Source organism: Melanostigma gelatinosum (genome assembly GCF_949748355.1).
Source record: "Melanostigma gelatinosum genome assembly, chromosome: 6".
NCBI classification, from domain to species: domain Eukaryota; kingdom Metazoa; phylum Chordata; class Actinopteri; order Perciformes; family Zoarcidae; genus Melanostigma; species Melanostigma gelatinosum.
This window is the reverse complement of record NC_136639.1, coordinates 11,457,243-11,481,041: the sequence shown is the minus strand read 5'-3', so window position 1 is coordinate 11,481,041 and position 23,799 is coordinate 11,457,243. Positions and strand designations below refer to the sequence as shown.

Below are 23,799 nucleotides of genomic sequence, written 5' to 3'. Positions count from 1 at the left end.
TGCTCAGTCACTCTTGCAGGTATTGTCGAGCTGATGTGCACAGGACTAAAGATCAACACACACTGGGGCTTGGATTGATTTGATGAGGTTTAAAGGAACCTCCTGATAGGCTAACACTTTTGCAGGAGAGATAACAGCAGGAATGTAATTCTGTCTTCTGGCAAATGAAACAGCAATAACATCAAACTTTCCATTACGCTAAGGACCCTCTGCATTCCAGCAGTGAAGACTTAACGTGTCACGGGATGCGGTGGCGGACCCGAAAGCAGACATGACCAGGGAATACAGGGAAATCAGAGGGTGAGAACCGGGCAGGACAAGGCAGGGCAGACAGACTGAGGAACCGGGAGGCTGATCCAAACTGGAGACACAGGAAGCCAAAAGTGAGACCAAGGGACCGATAACTCAGAACACAATTACACTGAGCGGCCGAGAACAACCCGTATACCGAGGAGGTAGAAACAACAATGATCCGGCAGAATGTGGATGTGGAACCGGGGTAGATATACTGTTGTGTGATGAGTAGATGGAAGGCAGCTGGGTTGACTGGGCAGGTGAGTTGAATGAATGCAATCAGGAGGGAGCTGGGAGCTTCAATCTCATGACAGCTGTGGAGGAGAGTATGGGCTGGACCCGTTATAGGTGTGGTTTATCATGAGTATAAATAAACTCTTTCTGTCACTACAATGCCTGTGGAACTGCAGTAAGACAAACTTCTTCCCTCTCAGGACACACGGTAAGACATTTTCCTTCGATTTAAAATAAAAATCTAAAATCTGGTCTCCAGCTGTTACTTTGAGTTTGCTGAAGTTTAGTACCAGATGTGATACCTTTAAATCCCCTCTCCTTAAATATATTAATGTAACCTATGAGGGTGTGGTTGGATGAAGGAAATACAAACATGAGTTACTTCTACTAACAAGTTTAATCGATGAGAACTTTACTCGTAAAACCAATAAGGGTAATAATTTCTTCTTTGAATACTCTCTATATCTGATGAGTGGACTTTGTTTCATCAAATCTTTTCTTCTCAGACAGACTCCAGTAATCTCACGATGTCTGTCATCCAAGCCTTGCTGCAGCAGACATGCATGCCCGATGACTCGGTACGTAATTCTGTGGTTCTGTTCCGGTTGCTCAGTCAAATAGCCCTGTTTTTGTTCATCTTCCTGGTGGTTGGAAAAAATAATATTAAGGGGCACCGTCATGTTCTTTGGTGGCATGGAGATGTAGGGGCACAGGCTAGACAGCAAGTGCCACAGGGGTTATAAAACCGTCAAAATTATGTTTTATATATCATTTGTATGTCTTATGTAGAAGATGGCTGCAGCAATGTGTAAGGGGAGAAAAATGTGATTTTTTTTTTACCGATTTTTAAAGAATACTTTTGCAACCAAGGAGTTATAAAAATGCATGTTTGCAAGTGACCTCATGCACACCACTTGGTAGAGTTATTTACCAAACTCACAATCTGTGTTGTGTCTTTCAGGTCCAGGAGGGAACGGTGACTGCAGCACCCAATTTCAGGCCCAATGGAGATGCAGCAGTCTTGGATGAAGCCATCCAGGCAAAAGGTGACCTTAATGTGCACACAGGAAAGCTTTGGTGTGTGTGTCTGCTTTGGAAACTGTCTGTGCTAGAAGTACAACATGCTGGCCTCTAATGTAAGAACTTTAACATCCTCTGCTGGCCATCATGCACCATGACTACTCTGTGTAATGTCTGTTGTAGAAAGTTTTCTTTATCTATTATTGCAAACTAAAGTCTCCACCTACTTTCATATCTGTCGTGCAGATGCAGAATAACATAAATGGTGATTTTACGTCGCAACATATTCTTTGTGCAGGTGTGGATGAGAACACCATAATTGAAATCCTGGTGAAAAGGAGTAACGACCAGAGACAGCAGATCAAAGAGGCTTACCAGCAAACCAGCGGCAAGGTTGTTACATTTAAATAAAGACTTTCACAGCAAGAAAGTAGATGTTGTTCCAAAGTACATGCAATGTTACACACACGATCACATGCTCTCAAACACTATTTGCTCATCGGTTGTCCTAGTCTCTGGAATCAGCACTGAAGTATGCTCTGACGGGAGATCTGGAGGATGTGGTGTTGGCTCTCCTGAAAACACCGGCCCAGTACGATGCCTACCTGCTGAAAATGGCAATGAAGGTGCACGCACACACACAAATACAAACAGCCACTTAAAAGGAACACTGCTATAAATGACTCTAATGCTCATAAATGAAGCTCATTTGAGGTGAATGTCGTGGCCTCACCATCATCTGCTATTTTTGGTGCATTTAATGGCATCCACCCACTTCCACATATTATTCATGTATTGTTTTCTTAACAGGAGGGTCAAAGGTGTGTTTTGTTTGAATGGGGCCAGTGAAGAATGAGTCTTTCTCTGTATCGATGTATATATGCCTGCATCCCGTTCTCAGGGTCTGGGCACAGAGGAGGAGGTCCTTATAGAGATTTTGGCTTCCAGAAACAACCGCGAGATCGTGGATATAAAGGGAGCCTACAAAGAAGGTGCGTGGTGACAACTTTTAAGCAACATTCTCCACTAAGCTAGTGTTCAAAAATAAAAGTGATAGCACACGTGACAGTGGAAAATGACAACTTGTTTAATATGGGGAGGAGATTTAAACATTTCAAAAAAGCACTTTATGAAAGCTGAAAATTGTAACATAATTTATGGTAATATTGTGATTTCTTAATTAAGATTACGAGACGGACCTGGAGGCTGATATCACGAGTGACACTAGTGGAGATTTCAAGGCTGCCCTCCTTGAACTCTGCAAGGTACGCGTGTGTGTACACACTTGCTTTTTAATGTCGTGGTGTGTTTCATGCTGTACTTGGTACAGGATTTTGAAGACATGTGTAGTAGGTTACAGATACCTAATCACAACACCAGGATGCATTAAATTCTGAGGCAACATAACACTGTAGCTGCTATGGTGACAGTGAATTATAAAATATATAACTCACTCCCTTGATACACAACACGAGTTAACATTGGGCCTTTAATTGCCCTTTTTTTTTTTTGGACATCTTGCAATGTACAGCACAAACTCTAACATGCTAAACATCAATTATGTTTTAAATGACGTCGCTGGCTACATTTTTGATAAAATGATGGGGAACTGTCTGCTTTAAACAGCCTGGCGGGTCAATTAGTCTCATATTTAATCTTTTTCTTATTCTGTATTTTAAAGCCTGTTAATTGTCTCTATTATCAATAGAATATAACACTATTTATTGTACAACTTTTACCTCATATTGCTGTTGCCTTTACAACATTTTGTTTAGCTTTCATGCTCAAAAAATGGAGATCATTATGTTGAGACTGAAATAAAACACCCAGCTCATATTTTATGCTACAAAGATGCTGCCGATGCCACTTGATTATACAATCATCTTAAATCAGGCTTTCACAGCACTACATTTGCAATAGATCTTTGATAAAAGAAAGCTACAGAGTCTCACAGTAAACTGAAGTGTAATGGGAGTCACCTTACTGTCTATTGTGTACAGGCTAATTAGTTTTTCGCCAAGAAAATAATTTCCTAAAAGTCTTAATTGTGTTCAGCAGTGAAGTTGGTCTGCTTTTCTTCATCACAGGCCAACAGGACTGAAGGATTTTGTGATCTGATGGTTGACATCGATGCCAGGGCTCTGTACGAGGCCGGGGAGGGGAGGAAGGGCAGTAATGCCTTCGTCTTCATTGAAGTCCTCACCAACAGGAGTGCCCATCATCTCCGTAAAGGTTAGCTGCCTATATCTCGTGTTCAGTTAAATCTGTTTTTATGTTTGTTTGTCTGTCAGATCTAACACACTTTCTCTCCTTCAGTGTTCGAAAGGTACTCTATGTACAGCGAAGTGGACATGGCCAAAACTATCGATCTGGAGATGAAGGGAGATGTTGAAAGTTGTCTCACAGCATTAGGTAAAGGCACAACCCTCTACACTAACTTTCATTCATGCAGTGATTTATGCACAGACTTGATTGAAACTTGACCCACTTTTTTTTTAAATAACTACAGTAAAGTGTGCTGGAAGCCGACCTGCGTTCTTTGCTGAGAAGCTGAACTTGGCCATGAAGGTACGGTATAAGTACGATACTACTCACAAAATAAGTGCATGCAGGATTCTATGCCAGCTGCCAAAAGGCCTTCCCTGACTGACTGTTTTCTGCCCATCAGGGTAAAGGTACCCGCAAGAATATCCTGACGCGCATCATGGTGAGCCGCTCTGAAATTGACATGAAACGGATCAAGGATGAGTACAAGAAAAACTATGGCACAACACTCTACAAGGATATTCTGGTGAGCAAACTTCTGATGACGATACACCCATACAGTCTATGTTTAGATGTCAGAATTTTTCGGGTTTGTATTGATATACATATGGTTTAAAAAAACAACAAGCAATGGGAAATAGTGCACAATGTGAAAAAAGTACATTTTTCTTTTCTTCAGGATGACACTAAAGGAGACTATGAGAAGATTCTGCTCGCTCTCTGTGGGAGTGAAAACTAACAGCCAATCAATGGGATCAAGGCTCATACAACTGAAGAGCCAGCACAGCTGTGGAAAGTGACCTATAATCTTTTGACATATATTGTGTACTATATGGTCTTGTGGAAAACTGACAAGACTTGTCTGTCATGACATTTTAGACTATATTAACAGCAATGCACATGATTATCATAGAATTGGCGGATATCTCAGTATAGATCTGACAGCAGTATGCTGAACCTATGCCGGATGTATACAGATCCCTATACCGGATGTATACAGATCCCTATGTGCCACTCATATTCAGCAGCAGTAGGCCTACCCTTGAAGGTGGTTGGACAACTTGCAAATAAAAGCTTTTGCATGAAAGCCCATCTGAGTAGTTTTGATTCTTTGCATAAACGCATGCATCTCCAGAAAGACATGAACCAACCAGATATACTACTGATGGTATAATGCACAAATATACAGTGTGTATGTGTATATATTTATATAGGGGTGTAACTGTTCAGTACAGTAGAAAACTATAAATGCCAGAGAAATGCACTTTACTTTAAAATATATTTATTCATTACAACTAACATCATAAAGTTGTTCTTTGACTTTGAACAATGATGGAACTATACCTGAGTGACTCATCTTCTGGAGTGTCTCCTTAGCAACGCATAAAAAAAAAACTGCTCCTTAATGTTATGTAGTATTGTTACTTACATCTTGCAAAAGAGATTTTTTATATTTTTTTATATATATGATTCACAGGCTACCACATTTTGGTGCAAAAAAATAACTTTAGAAATTGCAATACATTGAATGAATGACCAATGACTCACACACAGAGTGGGTGGTAGAGGACATCTATTGTATATTTTAGTGTCATTAAGGGACCTACGGTTGGGTAATGTTTTTACTGTAATAGACTATTCATCAAGTCGTGTTAAATGGTAGAAAGCAGACTCATGCTTTTACATTACAAATGCAACAGACACGCGCTATTGTTGCCATCTGCAGAAGGGGGATTGCTGTAATAGAACCTGGCAACCTCATAGCTTATGCACACCACAACTATAAACAAGAGGAGCACCTTCTCCCGGTTAGCCAACGCTAGGCTAACCTACTTTCTAGCTCAGGTTAAGTGTTCATTTATTTCATAACGTATATGGAACATTTTTTCTGATTGCAACACAACTCCTTTTAATATTGGCATGCTGTAAGTGTTTCAAAGCTATTGGTCTACTAAGGTTAGCATGCCAGCTAGCTAGCTACCGGTAGCTAGTCTGTCAGTGTGTCAAACTTTAACTGTTGTACCTGTCTGCACAATCGTCAACGACGCAAAGTCACGTTTGTGTTCTGATATAACGTCAATTGAAATGATAAACACGCACGTGGTCACTGTTCTATTGAGTACGTTTATGTCCATAAGTCATTTGACTTTGAGGAGCTAATGGTAGCTGGGTTAACGTTACTGATAACTGAGCTGGGCAGACTCTGACAGTAAAACAGCAGCGCAGACGCATCCTTTTAAGGCTGCTTGCGCGAGCTGTGGCAGTCTTTATTTACCCCATGTCTTCAACACGATCGTAACTTCAGCATCAATAACCCTGAACCTTTTCATTTCAGGTCGATCAGTTCATCTGAGACAACCAGTCCATTTGAGGATCTCCACTTTCATCCACACAATGACCTGACCCATGTCTGCTCAGTTATAGGCTCTCTTGTGGCGGTACATCATGAATGACAAACTTGTCTTCCTGGGCCTGCTGTACTTTGTCCAGGGCATCCCCTATGGTCTCCAGTCTTCCCTGCTTCCGGTCTACCTGCGTGGAGCTGGTCATTCCCTAACCCGCATTGGTTTCACCAAGATCCTCTACTTCCCATGGGTCCTCAAGGTGCTCTGGGCCCCTTTTGTGGACCGGGTTGGCACGAAGCGCCGCTGGCTGGTGGGGACAGTGTCTGGGCTGGCTCTGACATGCCTCGCCAGTGCTGCCCTGGCCCCAGAAGCACATATCTGGGGAGTAGCAGGAACTCTGTTGGCCATGAACTCCTTGGCTTCTGTCCAGGATATTGCTGTAGACGGGGCCGCGGTGGGGTTGTTGAAAGGTCGTGGGGAGCTGGGACTGGGCAACACAGCCCAAGTCGTGGGCTATAAAGCTGGATCTGTGTTTGCAGGAGGTGGGCTGCTGGCTGTGATTGACGTGGCCGGATGGAGCTGGATGTTTATGCTGCTAACGTTTGTATATGCAGGCGTTGCACTGTTTGTGTGGGGGGCCCCTGTGCTGGACGATGAGATGTTGAGGGGCCAACAGGCAGATGGCAGCAGGAGGGGAGGGCAGGGAGCAGACGCTATGAGGCCATGGAGAGTGTGGAGGAAGATGCTGGCAGTGCCGGGCACCCCTTGGACAGTCCTGTATGTGCTGACATACAAACTAGGTGAGTCCGATTAATACGCACGCACCAGACTCATAAATGACTCTAATACTGGACACTAAAATCTTTTAAATGATATTATCTTTGCAGCCTAGGGCTAATATTAATACTGATATCATGTCTGAACCTTCCCAGATGAAACTGTACGTTGTTTTTAGGGCTGCTTCTAGATTATCATTTTCTTTATCAATTGTTTGATCTATAAAATGTCCATCACATTTTTCTAGGCGATGTCCTCAAATGTGCAACGATATTCAGTGTACAATGATGTAAAACAGAGAACCAGAGGATGCTGGGAGTTTGATAAATGACTGAAACGATTAATCAGTTAAATTGTTTCAGATTAATTTTATTTCGATGCATTAACTGATTAATCAACACATTTCTGCAGCTCTAATTATGTATGCTCATGATTGACATCACTAAAGGACGAATCGGACGAGAAAAGAGAAAGCACAGAAAAACATAAATAGGACCACTTCCATCTCATCTACCCATACATGAGAAAGCAGTTTATAAGCCTATCAGTTTGTATTGGCATTCCGTTCACAGACTAGACAAACAAAACAAAAAAACTTGAAGCAATGAAAAGTTTCCTGAAATGGTCCCTCTTTGTCCCGCTGTGAACATTTCTTTAGTCGTGTTCCTCCCTTAATGTAGGACCCAGAGCTCACCACTAGATGTCTCTGTTGGTGTGTCCATGAAGACCGAACTGAGGAGTGAGTGTTTTGGAAAAGTTTGGGAAGTTATTATCACTTGACAATGTATTGTGTCTTAGCAGGTCCTGTATGCACATTGGAAAATACAGGCCCTGCTGAGATAAAGCAGTTGCTTTTAATGTCTCAGTTATAAAAGTATAAACCTAAGGCACTTGAGCAAGAAGACAATGTTTGAATGCATATTGTGCTCATGCAGTACGTTTTGTATGTGAATGAGATGAGTTCCAATAAGAAACAAAAATCTGAAAGTAGTTTCGGATCAGTCAAGCTTGTGTGTGAGAGTGGGAGAGAGAGTCGATACGACCAGAGTTTGGTGTTTGGTAGCAGAAGGGGATTATGTGAGGATTAGAGTGTCTTTGTGTCTGTTGCGTTCAGAAACCGAAATGGAAGACAGTGCATCATGCTGATGTGTCTTTTGTGGGTGTGGGTGTGAGAGTGTATGTGGGTGGTGGGAATATAATTGTCTCCTCATATTTGCATAGATTTAACTTGCGTATGTGCTGAATGTAAATGCCTTTGTTTTTAGATTGTGTGTGTGTGTGTGTGTTTTTGAGAGTTTTAAGAGTGGCTCAGTAATCGGATGAGTCCCAGCAGACGACACTACTAGACAAAATATGATGGCTGGCTGGACCCCCTAATCTGTCTGGAGAGCAACCCCCCCCCCCCCCCCCCCCCCCCCCCCAACACTCCCTGTCACACGGACACCCAACACTCACCATCGGCTGATGCTCATGATTACAACAGGAATTACTGTCGTAGTTGGTGTTTTCTCGGTAGATTCATTAAGACCCGTATCACTCGTTAGGTATTCCTGCTGTAGCCGTCTGAATGTTTCCCGTCTTTGCGGAGGAAAAGATATTGTGTAATCCCCCCCCCCCCCCCATCTATCCGTGATGAACTCTGAGTTTGCGCCGGGCCCAACACAGCGGCCAATCATGAAGAGCCTCGTGTCTGAACTGTGACCTCTGTGCCATCTGAGGCCACAGGCATGATGGGAGAACTGTCTGGGTAGACTAGAGGGACGGCCGGAAGGACGGAGGGCTTGGGGGGGTTTGGAGAGAACATATCAGCAGAAAAGGTCAAGAAGTAGGCAAACGAGAGGTTTTGATTTGCAGATCAGCTCAAATGTTGGATACAAACATTTTAATATCCTGTTGTTGTCATATGTAGGAAAACAAACTGTTCAGTTCTGTGCTGGCATGTAAAACACAGTTATAGCTAAAATGGCATTTCTCGTTATCTTTTTAACATACTGCAAAGTGTTGATTCCTATAATTTGACAATTTAAGCAACATAATTATTTTACCGCAATTCTTCAGCTATATCAACACATTTATTTGCAATGAACGACTCATCGCTGGTGTAAGTGATGCCACAGTGTTGCACGTGTTTTTCAGGTACGGGGTCAGTAGCCCTGTATGTTTGACAAGAGGCGTGAATGACGGTGAGAAGAGGTGGCCCCTGATGGTGGCCCCTGATGGAGTCCCCTGATGGTGGCTTTCCCTGGGAACTGACCAGGTGGACGGAGGAATGGATGGATGGATGAACACAAAAAAATAAGCTTTGTCCAAATACTCCACTCGAACCTTTTCTTCCAAAAAAGGCAACTACAAAAGTTTATGATAAAATACACCCAGTTATTAGTTCATGAGATACATCTCATTGATATAAATGGGTTTGACAAAATATCAGAAACTACTCTCATGGTGATGCAGTACAGTTTCAACAAAAACCTTCATGAAGGCAGAATTTATTGCTGTGCTGTTGTATTGGACTGCAATCATTTAGCAGGATGAACCTAATAAACAGGCAACTGAGTGTATATTGGGTAGAGGCTAAGAGGCTCATGTACTCATGTTCATGTGAATATTGGAATTACAAAAAGCCATTGACCATAGCCCTCTACTGTGCAGGTTCTTTTGTGTTTTTTGTCAGCTTTAGTCAACATGTTTTGTAAATGCACGTCTCTCTCTGCCTTAAAATCGCTGAAGGAAGAAGGGAAAGAGGGATCGGCATAAAATATAGTTTTTTATTGGCACTATATTTCACATGCATGCTCAGATCGGGGGGGGGGGGGGTTATTTTCCAGAGGGAAAAAGGACTGCAGGGAGGGAGGCTGAAGGAAGTGATGAATAAATGAACAACCACCACATGGTGCCCTGAGAAAGACAGAGAGCAAAATGGCAACAGAGATAAACACACTTATCCGTGCACAAACGTATAGGTTCCAGATCTTTCTGCATGTTTAAAAGTCTCCATAACTCTCACATAATGAGCTAAATCCAAAGTGGATTTTATGTCTTTGATTAAAAAAAAGCACCATCACATGCTTTCATCAACAAATAATATTTCATAATTTTGGCCTGTTTCGTTGTGTGTTGAACTTGCATCAAATAACTGATGTGAACACAGCTTTGATAGCATTAGAAAACACCAATAACTTTATTAATTGTTGGGTTTCAGTACCGTCTCTATTGATTTCAGACCTGCGGTTGGCCCCGATCCTTTAATTTGAGTAAATCTTAGTGTAGTAATTGTTTTCTTCATTGTTGGATCTAATTGAATCTAAATTGAACACTGAAATCTTGTTTTTTCATTTAACCAACAAATACAACTGTATACTGAAAGACATAATGGAACTGGAGCATAGCCGAGCAATTCTTAACAGATCGTTTACATGAAGGGGATATTTACTCTTAAGACCCGGAATGGATATTAATGATACATCATTTCTAAGAAAATAAACGCAGAGAACAGACAAAATCAACCCAGTAACTAGCAGGTTTCTGTGATGGTGGTTCTCTTACTTATGCATAGTTAAAGAGTGTGTTTTCCCATGTCCATGACCCCCGGAGGGCCACAGAGAACTCTACATTGATCTGCAGGGACTCCGTGTGTGTGTGTGTGTGAATCAACTAACATGCATAGGATATTGTAAAGGTGTGTATAGATAGGGCTCTGTTTACTGCTTTTATCCCCAGAGAGCCTGGTGAGCTGAAAGGTGTGTGTGTGCATGTGTACAGTATGCACATAGACATGTGTGTGTGTGTGTGTGTGTGCGCTGGTCTCCAACATGTAGTATGTATGAACCTGTCCCTGTTTACCATGCTCTCTGCAGGAAGTGATAATATCTGAGTGTCCTCAGTGATCTCTCCTGCTCTGCCAGCTCTTTTGTCTAAGCTGCAGCGTGGACGTCAGGATTTCACCCCACTGTCCTCGTCGACCTCTCACCCTCATCTCACCCTTATCCTCCTCCGATCCCTCGCTTTTACCACCCAACATTCACACATACTCACAGGCCATCTCCCCCCATCTAATACAGACAGTGTTTTGTGTAGAATTCTTTCAATTCATTTATCCATAATATTAAATATATTGCTTATTTATCACTAAATAATAAACAAAAGTTAAAAATACCTAATTTAATAGTATATAATTATATTATATTGTGTTGTATGAGTAACACTAAAAAACTGCTAATCTCTCATCTGCACTGTGTCGACGTGATTTGATCAGATTTGATTGACAGTGTTGTGTAACATGAAGTCGTCCTTTGAAAAACATGTATCTCCTAAATCTCAACTCTTCATGAGCTTTGAAGTGAGTCCTGTTTTCATGTTTGAGACGATGCATTTTTCAGACAATCCAATGGGTTTTTAAGCTCATGTAGTAAACCAAATCAAGTTAATCTGAAACACTCGAAATCACTACATCCATGGTTTTCAGTGGCCAGCAACAATAAGTGCAACAACCCCACAAATGTTATCAGAAGAAAAACACAGCGACAGAAATGTCTGACGCGAAATAACCAAAATTGTTCAAACTGCAGAAAATATAATAGTTGTTTCCCTCCATGTCTTTATTTCACAGTGCTTGGACCTCGCTATACCTGCTTGCAAGTCTAGTAAATGATTGATGTCACAAAACCCCGCCCTGTTACTTCTCTTAATGTTGAATCGTTTTGTCTTCCTGTGCTGTCTGCCTCTAATGTAAACATAAACAGTGTTTCCTATGAGCCTGCCATCCCTCCTCTTTTTCCTCTTCGCTAACCTAACAATGTCTCTGTTCATTTGCCCCCCGCCTCCTCTTCCATTGTCTTTAGCTGTGTCATTTAACTCGCACCTTTTTTGTAGTTTATTTTAGATAAATGCATTATGATTATCATTTCCTGCTCTACATCTCATTTCTTCTTCCCTTGCCCCTTTTACACCTATACTGCCGTTTCTCTCTCTGCCCTTTGCTTTATTTCCTTTTTATTTTATCACACTTAGTCCTCCACTCCTCCCTCTTTTTCTCTACCCACTCTGGTCCTCTCTCTCTCTCTCCCCCCCCTTCTCTCTTGTTCCACCCTTTTCTCCTTCCCCTTCATTCTGCTTGTTTAATCTTTGCGGATGTCGAATGAAATCCCTGCTGAAATGGACAATTGTTGCTTTGAGAATATTTATAGAAAGGAATAATCAGCCTGCTTGTGTTTGTCTGCACGCCCCCCCCCTCTCTTTAAAGAAATAATTAGTTGAAGGCAGGACTGTGAAAGCTCTGAGCTTTGAGCTAAACAACAGGCAGACGGGAACGGGAGCACAGAACCATGGCGTCACGGGTTCCGCTGTTGCTAATGTTTACTTTATTACGACTAATATGGTTCCGGCTAGGTTCAGCACAGAGGATGACATATATTAAAATGTGAATAATGCACGGAGACGGTGTAAGTGTATCAGTGCAGCTCCCACTGGGTGTGAGGAGAGAGTAACGATTCATTGTAAAGACGAACTGTAAGTCTATTAGCTTGAATTTGAGTACATCATGGGTTTAGGAGTACAAAGTTGACATGTTGTTGTCATATGTCAAAATGATATTACAGTAACTCAATTCAGTTTATTGTCTAGCCCATAGTGCAACGTACGTACTGCTCAGTAACTCGTTTAGTGTGATTACCTCCTCGTTCCTCTTTTTGGCTTATACTTTATCTGAAAGAAAAACACAGACAGATGGATCTGTTTCCATACCGATCTAATTGGCTTTAATTGTCATTACCAACTTGAACGTGGTCATCCCCGTCTTTATTAACTATGAGTAGATTGCCAACAGTGAAGCCTGAGTGACAGAAGTGTTTCCTACGCCATGTTTCTGCTGGCTTGTCACACCGGTGGTGACACTCTCGTTCTACTGCTGCACTCCCTATCACTGGGAGCTTCTCGGCTTTCTCATTCTTTTTATTTCAGTCTGTTTCATCTGCCTTTTTTTTCTTCTTCCTTCTCTATTTTTGTTTGTCTCCTGGCTGACTGAGTGAGTGAGTCGTCGCGTTGTGTTGCGTCGTCTTTGACAGCAGTCTGGGAGCCAAGCTGTCACTCACGCAGCTCCTTGGTCCCACTGTCTTTCTGAAGTCAGTCTCCATTAATATAATAATGGCGTATCGTCGGCGCCACTGAATATTTTACTGTAATGTTCAGCAGAACATTACCCCCACACTCAACGCCACACAGAGAAAGTCTGACTGAAACTTTTTATTTTGACTGAAAGGTCTTTGTGAGGTCTGTTTCATCCGTGGAAGTTTTTGTGTTTTTGTTGTGTTTTCCTTTTGGTGCTTTAGGAAAAGTACTCGGCCCCGTTTGATAAAGTGACTGAGGGTATTCTTTTTCTTGTCAGGCATCTATTATTGACACTTTCCAGGAATAGGCCTCGGTGCGCCGTGTTTGATTCGGCAGTTGTCATCTCAGGAAAACCATGTTGTTCAGTCTTGCAGGTTAAACAGATCGGTACAACATCCTCGTCGTATTTGACTGTGATTGGAATAGGCGTGTGTATTCAGGAAGTGTCTCACATATTTACTGTAGGTGAAAAATAGCAATGCTTAGTCAGAGACATGCAGTACATCATACATGTATCAATTGTATGTCCAACCATCATCATATCCGACCGAATAACTAATTCCAGTCTCTCTCTCGCTTCCCTCCTCTTCTTCCTCTGTCTCTCATCTTCTTTTTGTCTCCTGATCTTCCCTCTTTGTGCGCCTGTCTCTTCTGTCACGACGTATACAGGTGAGCAGGGGGCAGTGACCATGTTTCCTCTTTTCCTGTTGGATCATCACATGACCGCCAGGGAGCTCGGCTTCTGGAATGGCGTTATCGCCATGGGCTTCTCCATCTGTGGGTCTTTCCTGGGAGGCGTGCTGCTCGCACAGTTCAGGTAGCCTTCATCAACACCAGGTTATTCTCACCAGGTTAGCACTGTCTCCACCATGATTGCTGTTGAATGGCAGTAGAACTCTTTTTAGGGGCCTCATATCGTAGGGTCTTTGGTGCTCAGGGGAAAATTCCCTCAAAGGTGCTAAATTAGATATTTAGAGCTTTAACATAGCAACAAACAACTATTTACTCTGTAAACATATAGAGGACTAATGTCTTCCTGAGCAGGCAATTAATTCGCTCTACCTCTCTGTGTGTTGTAATCGAAGCTTCTCATTGTTTGGTTGACATAGCATGCTTTTAGTGCATGTGACCATGCCACACTGGCTAGCTCACAGCCGCCGACTGTATAGGTGATAGCGCCGTCGCAAAAACGCGCAGCACAAACCCTCCGCTCCCCCTCAGGTAAACGCAGCTGTTGCGAGCCGCCTGCTCAGCCGTCGCCATGTCGAGATCTGTGGAGAGGCAATGGAAATGCTCCCAATCATGTATTTAGCACCTTTAACAATTTATAAATTTGTAAAAGTCAAAGACGACACACTGTGGAAGTAGCCATGTTTTTGCATGTCATCAAATCCACATATTCAATAGAGTTGTCCAATATTCACAAGGCTTAATTATGGATTAATGCCAGTTATTTCCTTCATCATTATATACATAAATGTAAATAAATACTTGTAAATGCTTACAAATCTATTTTCGTCCGAGCAACAGTCAAAAACCGTCTTACTTCGATGACAGTTATGAATCTCGGAATAATCACAGATGAGAAGCTGGAACAAGGTCATATTTGGCACTTTAAAAAGAAAGAAATGTACTAAAGGGTTTCTAATACTCACACATGAATGTGAACATTGACTGGTCCCCATGGTTACAGGTGATGCCTTAGGTTTCTCAGTGTACATTTAGAAGGTGAATGTAATGAGTCAATGAGGTGAAAACGAGCTGTTATAGGACAGAAACACCAGGCCCGCTCCGCTGTAAAACTGTTGTTTTAGTTTCCGGCAGTGAGGAAAAAAGCAACAAAAAAAAGTGAGGATTGATAAAGTCCAGTCCACAGCACCAACATGTATCTTACTGCCTCATACTCTGTGCTCTCATCCCATCAGATGTAACAATACCACCACCATCATCTTCTTCCTGCTCATCTTGCTCCTCTTCTTCTTCCTCCTCCAAGCTTTTTGTGTACACTGACTCTTTCTTTCCTGCAGCTTGCTTCCGCCTCCTTTACCTCTTCCTCATCACTCTGGGCCCGTTCGTCCTGTTTTTTTTTTTATTTCTCTTCATAGGCTTTTGTGTGTGTGTGTGTTTCTGCCTGTCTGACTGTGTGTGTACAGTAATTTAAGTAAACATAGCCTTGCTTGAGAGCTCAGGGACCCCCTGTGTGTGTTGTGTGGTGTGTGGGCAGCATGAGCAGCCAATCCATCACACACACACTCATGCGCGCGCGCACACACACACGCGTACACACCCCTCAGGGTTTGAACCCAGAGAGGCAACGTGCAACTGTAGTTGAATTTAATTCTCAAATTTAAAGAGATATACTAGGAAGTAGACTTCATGATTATTGTATAAAATGGCAGTATATTAGATTTGACTTATTATGGTGATTTCCATGACTTTAAATGTATATTAGCACAGGTATACAGTGGTTAATGCAGACTTATAATATTGATGAGCATGCATTAGGAGATTTCTATAGCAGGTTGTTTCAGTATTGAATTTAACCTTTACATGTTTTCCCCTTCAGCACATTGACGCTGCCATTTGTGGCTGACTATTGTTGCATAAGGTTTTATGTCTGCTTATACTAGGATCACATCGTAGCACAGCCCTGCCTATGGCCATTGTGATGTAATAAGAGCTATAAATAACAACACTGCCTTTGTAGAGGATAGTGTGTTAGTTTCCACACGGTGCGTGATTGTACTATTGTCTAGAAACAAGTAGACCTATGTTAAATACTTTGTTTAGCTGTGTGCTTATAATATCTCAAATGTTTCCAATAGTTTTCAAACCCAGAGAAATCCGTGATTTTTATCGAGGTAACTGTAATTGAAGGACCTCTGTAAGGCCAGTATAGGTTAAATGACAGCTGATGAATCAGAGTTAATAATTAATAATAATCATTTCCCCAACCCTCGTTAAAATGAACATGCAATCAACTGAGATATTGTGTGATAGTGGAAAACATTAATGATTATTCCACCCATTTTATTTACTTATTATTCCATAAAGATTATTTATTTAGAAAATACAATCTATGTGGATTTCTATATTGATGACTCGATGATCTATTAGCAGAAATGTGTGCAAAGTAGAAGATATGACTCAGTTCTAGATTATTTGATGAAAAGGATGTATTTGGTTTTATGAACCGTCCAGTGTCACTTCTCCTTCCTCACTTCTTTCTGTCACACACTCTCACACACATTCACACAGAGAGAGCGCTGTCCACCAGGCTGCAGTCCCACCTCTAAAAGCTCAGTGCGAAGGTTTACCATCAGAAATGGCTGAGTGGTCAGTGAATGACCCCCTTTACAACTGCTACTGGCAACCCGAGAACATGGCTATTCTTATCTGGGCCCGACCCGTGTGAGGTGGCAGCCAGGCAGGTCCTCTTTCTCTCTCTCTCACACACACACACACGCACACACACACACACACACACACACACACACACACACACACGCACACACACACACACACACACCCCTCAGCATCTCTAGAGAGTGCGTGATATGAAAGACTGTCATTGAGAAGGTAAAGGAGCAGCACAGAGAAGAATGTCTTTAGCATGTGAATGATGCAGGATTGGTTTTCCAGTCGAGAGGTAAGGAAAGGTTTGGTGGAGAGGATACAGAGGAGGGTGGAGGGACAGAAAGAGAGTGAAATAAAAAAAAGGTAAATAAATACATGTGCAAAATGTTTAGCTCTTCAGAATTACTTATGAATGAGTCAAAGAAAGTGAAAGTATTTGTTGTAATACTCTGTTAACTCTTAATCACATACACAGATGAGTTTATTTTATCACGGTATTTGAGAGCAACTAAGTGTTTATGTTGGAGACGGCATTCTTTGTCGATAGTCACTGGAGCAAATATTCTAGAGAAATGTTAAATGTCATAAATGTAATGTCATACGCTCGTACCATATAATTCTGAACATACCCGGTTCAAGTGTGGTGCATGTCAGCAGCCCTCACTCTCTCCTCATTTCCTGTCGCTTTGGTCCACATTGATAAAAATGGAACACATTCAGAGATCAATATTCATCAGAAGATCACAGTTTGGTCAACTGCTGAGCCGAATACAGACCAGGGCCTCGTCTCATGAGGCCGGATAATGAAATTAACTGGTAAACGTTGCTGAGAAGAACATTGAACTTTACATCTCAACCATGGACTTTTTACTCAGTGCTCTTATCCAACTAAATCAGATATCCGGCTCCTTTTTCCTCACAGCTTTTTTTTTTTTTTTACACATAAATAATTACATGCAAAAAGACAAACAAACACACACACAGTCCTTTGAGTGGCAGGCATCCTCTGAGTGATTGGCATCGTTAATCCCTGATGTCACACAACGTTTGTATGTGTTTGTGTGTGCGTGCATGTGTTAACAGTGATTAATTATCCTCCTCATGCTGGGGATCTCCTTAGGTTATTGATTACGTCACAAACCAAACCCACAGGGGGATGATTTTCTTGCACTAACAGGGAATCAATTAGTGTCTGGGGACTTGACTGAAGCACGTGCACACATGTTACCGAGGGTGCGCATGTAGGTGTGTGAAAGAAAAAACACAGCGTCTCCAAATGTACTAACCTTGAACCCCTGTCGCTCCATATCACACTGCTCATCAATAACACTCGAACCTCAAAGTTGTTGAACATCCCTCTGATACGCGCGACTGGTTTGCTGGTCTCTCCGCAGCATCGGGGCTATGATGCGACGTGTGTTTGTACTGAGAACCGTCAGCATGGTGTTCCAGAGCTCTCTACTCACCATACTGGAACCATCACCACTCATGAAAGGTGAGCGACAGAAATACAGTCACAGACAACACGTATTACCATTTATCCTTATTCTATGTGGTCCTACTCACAACAGAAGTTAGAGTGACCCTGTCAGTCTTGTATTCTTTCCCATGAATAGTGTGTCAGTTGTTTATTGAATTCTGTAGATTCACATATTTAAACTTTCCAGATCTTGATCCCATATGCATGCAGTCCTCATTTGAACCGGCAGTCTTCTGAATCATTAGTGTGCAGCTACATGTAAAAACACAGCTTTATAGGTCGCAAATGTACAATGTGAGTTTATGATAAACACACTGACTGTGATATTATAGTTAGAATAGGTTCAATTATCTTTTGTTGAGAGTAAGAACTGTTTATTCAACGCAATCAGCATTTTTAAAGGCCACCGTTTGAATATGCTACATAATCAGTCATAAAAACTAACAGACTTGTGTAATGTGGTGAGTAACAAAAGGCTAAGAAAGTCATGATGCTATACACCAAACACAGCAGGACTGCATTTGAAAAGAGGAACAATGAGACTATGCTTTCGCAACAATGACTAAAAGACACTCAAAAATATGAGCGTTGAGCAAACACCTCTGACAATCTCAACAAAGACTACATGATGACGTTCACTACTCTGTCAATGTGTTCAGCCCCTGGATATTTGTGACGTAAGGTGTGTGTCCTTTTTTTCTTATGGAATATGTCAGCTGACTTCTGTCACCTTGGCTGGCAGGTAGTAAATTGATATTAAAGTTAGATAATGTCTGTACAGCACAGTTTTACAATAGATATTTACCTTCAATAGAATAACTGACGCCTTTCCTTGTCTGGTCTTTGGTCGGGTGACCTGGAGCCTGTTGGTTGTCGAATATGTTATCGGATTCTGAAAAGAGAGGAAGATCCTACAGTATTTCTACGACATACAATTACGTTTTTTTCTTTCACACTTCTTTTGAAAGGTTTCACCTCTTCAGGCTCTAAAAATGAATCAATTGTCGTCGAGTCAAAGATACACAGTAATTGTTTAAATATGGGGATCACTGCACACTTTCTCTCCTAGAAGACTTTCTCAGTGACAGAAATTGTTGGGCAAAGAATGAAAAAGGAGCGCTTGACAGAATTTAAAACTGCTGCTTACTTTCTCACTTCTGCACACATGAATGTTGGATTGTCTTCAGAAAGTTACAGAAATTGTCAGACACAGCGACAAAAAGGTGAGGAACGACTAACCTACCGACTGAGCCAGATGTTCAACGCTAATACAGCCCAAGAGTGGATGATGCAGAGGACATTGATAGGCAGATGTTCTTTCTCTCTCCAGAGAGCCATTCTGTTATTAATGTCTGAATGACACATCTGATTCAGTCGCAAAGCTTTTGGAATTCAAATCTGCGCCTTTTATCTCCGTCTGAGAGTTTGTCTGCTCCTCTATCAAGCCTCTCAGACTGAAAGTTGAGGCCTCCCCCCCCCTCCCCCTTTACTTTAAACCCAGAACAAAGATTTCAGGAAAACTCAACCAAAAAAAAACTCCCGGAAAAACATTCAGTTTCAAATTTTTCAATATTACATGATAACCCTCCGCTTCCCACTCCTCCAGTCTGATCAGTCGGTGTATCTGTGTGACTCCAACAGTCTTGTGTCGCTGACTGAAGAGTCTTATTCGGGAAAAACTCTGGCGGCTTGAGTGAATAATTCAGTGTTAGCGGGAGCACAGACAGATAGGCTCTGTGGTTCCTCTGTGTTTCCCCACTAACACCGCTCTGCCACTTCCCCTCAGAGGATACGCTACATGTGTTTTGGGGACGATGGGGGGGGGGGGGGTTGGCGTGGTAGGAGAACGGAGAGGAGACACTTCAGCAGCTTACCGTTTCTCGCTGCCTTGTCTCCCTCTACTTTGATTTCTACATAGAATGGTATAGTGGGAAGTCTAGCGGAGCAGCAAACTGTACAATTGATAGTTTCAGAACAAGTTAACAGTTGCACTAAGACGTTCTGTGTCTGTTTTTGCTTGATTTTGTGTGTTCGGTACTTCAGGTATGGCCGTCCTGAGTATGAGTGTTCAACACTTTTTGGGCGGGCTCATCACCACGCTCACCTTCACTACCATGATGCATTGCACTCAGAGGGCCGAGGAGAGCATTCAGGTAAAGCAAACTTGATTCACACCCGCCGACAGCCCCATCCTAGAGACGGGGACTGCTGTTGTGTCATACATTTTTCTCTTTTGTCGCAAATATTTTGGGATTAATTGTCGAATTCTTTGGTGTTAGGTGGTCTCCTGTGGCTCCAACAGACAACACAAACTTTATTTTCTTCTCTCCCTCCTTCCGGCCTTCCCTTCTTTCCTCTTTCTGTCTTGGTTTAATTGTGCCGTTATGTCATTTCCATTGATTGTCGGTGTGTGCCGGAGAGGGAAATCCTCCGCACACAGTACCAAACCTATCGTAACCTATACCTGTCAGTTCTCATCAGCTGTTTCCACCCAGAAAATCTCAGACCCAGTTTCTATTCATTGCTTCTTTCTTTTTCTGTCTCCCCCCCCCTCGTTGCAATTGTCCCTCCTACCACCTCACTCTACTTCTTTGTCATTCTGGGGTCCTTTAAACGCTCTCCGACTTTTTCCGCTCCTCTCTCGTTTTCCTCCTCTTCAACATAACTCCTCGTGTCCCCGTCGTAACTGGGCCATCGTTGCCTGGAGGTGATCGCTACTCACACAGCCACTCGCTCGTCACTCAGTCAATCTCTGAAGGTGACAAATTCTCATTTAAATGGCTGTCACTCTTAAAGTGGAGAAGAAAGGGGAAAGAAATCACAGGCTGTAGCACAGATATCAGGATCTGGTTAAAATAAATGACAAAGAGAACCAATCCCAACATGTGATGATGAGAACCACCTTTCATTTCAGAGGTTCTCATGACACATAAACTGTTTGATTGTTAGTGTGTCGGTGTGTGAATCAGTGTGTGTGTGTGTGTGCACACAGGAAGGGGGAGCATTAGCTGGGCTGCGCTCGTTGTGTGTATCTGTGTGTGTTATTGAAGGTAGTGCTATCCAGTGACAGAAAGCTGATAGTGAGAGTGCTTGTTAACGATCCCCAGGAGATAGAAACCAAATCTGTTAAACAAGTTGCTCAGAAAAAGAGGCACTCCACTTAGCGGTGGTCACACAGGGTCTCAGAGTTCTCTACCTCAGTGTGCGGACCACAGTAGTCTCAACTCACCACCAGTTCTTCAACTCTCGTCCAATTCATACCACTTCATTTTGAAGTCGTTTTCCGGTGAGAAATGGTTTGTACTAATCATAGTGATTGTGGTAAATACATTTTATTTTTTTTATTTTTTTTGATGAAGTGATTAATCATCTGGTCTACATCACTTCTGAAAATAGTGAAAAATGTTTGTCATAATTTTTGATCTCGTTCTAAAATGGCAAAGGTGCACAGCAAAACAAACACTGTTAATCCTGTAAAATAAGTTCATGGTAGAAGTGATCACAATACTATTTTAAAACCAGTAAAATGTCCAACTGAAAGTTAACTCTTTCACACGAAATATAAAAGTTCACATTTGCGCTATCTTTATTCTTTTGTAATGCAGAAGAGTAAGTTATCCATGAAAAAGTCTCAGAACAATTTACAATTTAAATCTGTTTTTGTTTGATGGAGTAAAGACATTTGTAATAATGAAGAAAAGAGTCCTAACCCTAAAGAATGAATTCATTCAGGCAATGGTAGGTGACGCCAGAGTCCTTCTGTGCTGTTTAGTTACCTGCCTCACCTAAATGCCGGGCTCTCGGGCAGAAGGAGGAGGTTTAGGTGAGATTAGGTAATCTGTCTCTCTCACTCTCTCTCGCCTTAAGGCTGGGATCAGATACTCTTCTCCGTTTGGCCTCCATCCATCGTCTCAGGCTCTGATCTCACGCTTTCTCTTTCAGGCTTCTAGTCTTCTTTATTTTATTTTTTTCCCCTTCAATCGTTTCCTTTTGCTTTTTGGAGTTTTTCTTGAAAATCACACTTTTGATCCAGTCTCTGTCTGTTGTTGTTTTGTATTACGGGTTTAAAAACTTCAACTGATACGTTGATAGTATGAAGTGTCACCTCTCTACTCCCTCCTTTTACTTACAATGTGCCTTTATTTTCCAAACCCTCTCCTTCCTCCTTCCCCCCCTTGTCCTTTTCTCTGCCCACTTCCCGCTCCTTCACCTCCTCCTCTTACTCTTTTCTCATCATTCCTGCCCTCTCATCCTACCTCCCCCCCCCCCTCTACTCTCTCCATCAGGCGACCCACTACAGTTTCCTGTCGACTCTGGAGGTGCTGGGGAAGCTGACATTCAGCGCTCTGGCCGGAGGCGTAGTGGATTGGTTTGGTTTCCAAGTTGCCTTCCTCTTCTTCCTCACCCTCTCCGCCGGCACAGCCCTGCACGTGTGGACGGCTACGTTCACAGGTGCTCTCAGGGAGCACCAGCTGAAAGAACAGCCCAAGTGAGATCAGGATCAGGGAGAAAGATCCTGATACGGGGCGTCTGCAGGTGCTGCAATTGTATTAAATTTCTTTAGTTTGACTACCGGTATTCAGACGCCTCAAAATTCCTTCCGATAAATATAACACTTGTGAATTCAGCAAATCATAAAAAAGTCGACTTTCTTGTTCTGCCATTTTAAGGAGAAATCAGCCATGTGGGTAAAACTCTGCTGCAGAGTGGGCTTCTTTTTCTTTTCTTTTTTTTTTTTGCACAATTGTCATTTTACTGGCAATACTGGCCTTACGTTTTATTTATTTTGCATTTGAAATGTCTGGAAAAGTCTTAATATTTACAACAATGTGAGGAAACTTGCAGATACGATATATTACGAAGAGCACATTGAGTAATAAGTTGTCTGGACAGTATTGGATCGGTGCATCCAATCAGTGTGATGAATTGGCGGTGATGGCCGAGAGTTGAGAAGTACTTCGGGAAATATAATCAAAGCTGTTTTTATCATCTGAGCCATTTTAATGTTTTAATAAGCCAGCAATAAGGGCTATAGCCAAAAGCAATATTGCTACTTTGTGATGCTTGTTCTATCATATTGTACGGTGTATAAATATGTCTGTCAATCTCCTGAGTTGTATGGTTTACAGTTCTAAATGAATGAATCTCTACTACCTCGCATCAGCGCTGTACGGTACAATACACAGGAGGCAAATGTACACAGTAGCTGCACCAAGTAGAGCATACACTCATTCACGATGAATAGTTGCAATACATACACACTGTTACCTGAGCTACAACAGTTAGCCAAAGTATAGGGTTGCAGTTAGTGCAACTGTTTCGTTGTTCATCTATTTAAAAAGTGAATAAAAACGCAGTACAGCTGTTGAAATGAAGCGTTACTGTTTAATTAACCACCGTTTTTCAAAGTAAACTTGGAACCGTATAGGTCAACCCTGACCGCTTACTTCTTATAGGAAACCTCAGCCTTACACGCTGCATGTTGCCATCTTCTCTAAGTTTTTCATTAAAGAATCGGACATATCAATAAACTGATAACTACGCTCTTTATAAAACTTAAAAGACCAATACCACTGGCAAATTAAAGTCACTTTTGTGTTTTATTTCAATAAATATGTACGATAGAATATAGTGTAACTACCCATGGTACTGTGCGCTGTATAGAATAATTCTCCAGGCTTAAGATGTGAACGAAACGGCAGCGTAGAAAGATCTCTTTTCACCGGGCTCTGTAGGTGAATGTATTCATAGAAATTAAGTCTTAAAATTGATAATGGAGATAACACAAAGATGCATAGGTTTGCATTAAGGTATTAATGTCAGCATATTTAGCCAAAATAAGCATGCTTTCACCCACATACATAAATATATGGCCATATTACATCATTACTGGTTCATCCATGTAGCCAGGTCCTCTGCCAT

The 23,799-nt window shown here is 41.9% G+C and overlaps 2 protein-coding genes across 2 annotated transcripts; both read left to right on the top strand.

Moving 5' to 3' along the window:
• Window positions 1-1,055: 1,055 nt before the first annotated feature.
• On the top strand, window positions 1,056-4,822 carry LOC306779020 (annexin A1-like; the record flags this gene model as incomplete). Its single annotated transcript, XM_079270760.1, has 11 exons — window positions 1,056-1,106; window positions 1,490-1,574; window positions 1,847-1,941; window positions 2,061-2,174; window positions 2,450-2,540; window positions 2,734-2,813; window positions 3,636-3,780; window positions 3,865-3,960; window positions 4,058-4,116; window positions 4,217-4,339; window positions 4,493-4,822. The coding sequence occupies 11 exons, from the start codon at window positions 1,056-1,058 to the stop codon at window positions 4,550-4,552; spliced, it is 999 nt and encodes a 332-aa protein (XP_079126886.1). The 3' UTR covers window positions 4,553-4,822.
• Window positions 4,823-5,585: 763 nt separating this feature from the next.
• Window positions 5,586-22,982, top strand: mfsd3 (major facilitator superfamily domain containing 3). The gene is made up of 6 exons (XM_079269982.1): window positions 5,586-5,658; window positions 6,149-6,958; window positions 13,710-13,857; window positions 17,792-17,892; window positions 19,921-20,030; window positions 22,164-22,982. Exons 2-6 carry the CDS (start codon window positions 6,259-6,261, stop codon window positions 22,368-22,370), a joined length of 1,266 nt encoding a protein of 421 aa, XP_079126108.1. The 5' UTR covers window positions 5,586-5,658; window positions 6,149-6,258; the 3' UTR covers window positions 22,371-22,982.
• Window positions 22,983-23,799: the final 817 nt, after the last annotated feature.

Coding starts and splice junctions, on each gene's coding strand:
- mfsd3 (XM_079269982.1), top strand. CDS start 6,259: ATGAATGACAAACTTGTCTTCCTGGGCCTGCTGTACTTTGTCCAGGGC. Junction 17,893..19,920: donor ACCATCACCACTCATGAAAG/GTGAGCGACAGA, acceptor TCGGTACTTCAG/GTATGGCCGTCCTGAGTATG. Junction 20,031..22,163: donor GGGCCGAGGAGAGCATTCAG/GTAAAGCAAACT, acceptor TCTCTCCATCAG/GCGACCCACTACAGTTTCCT.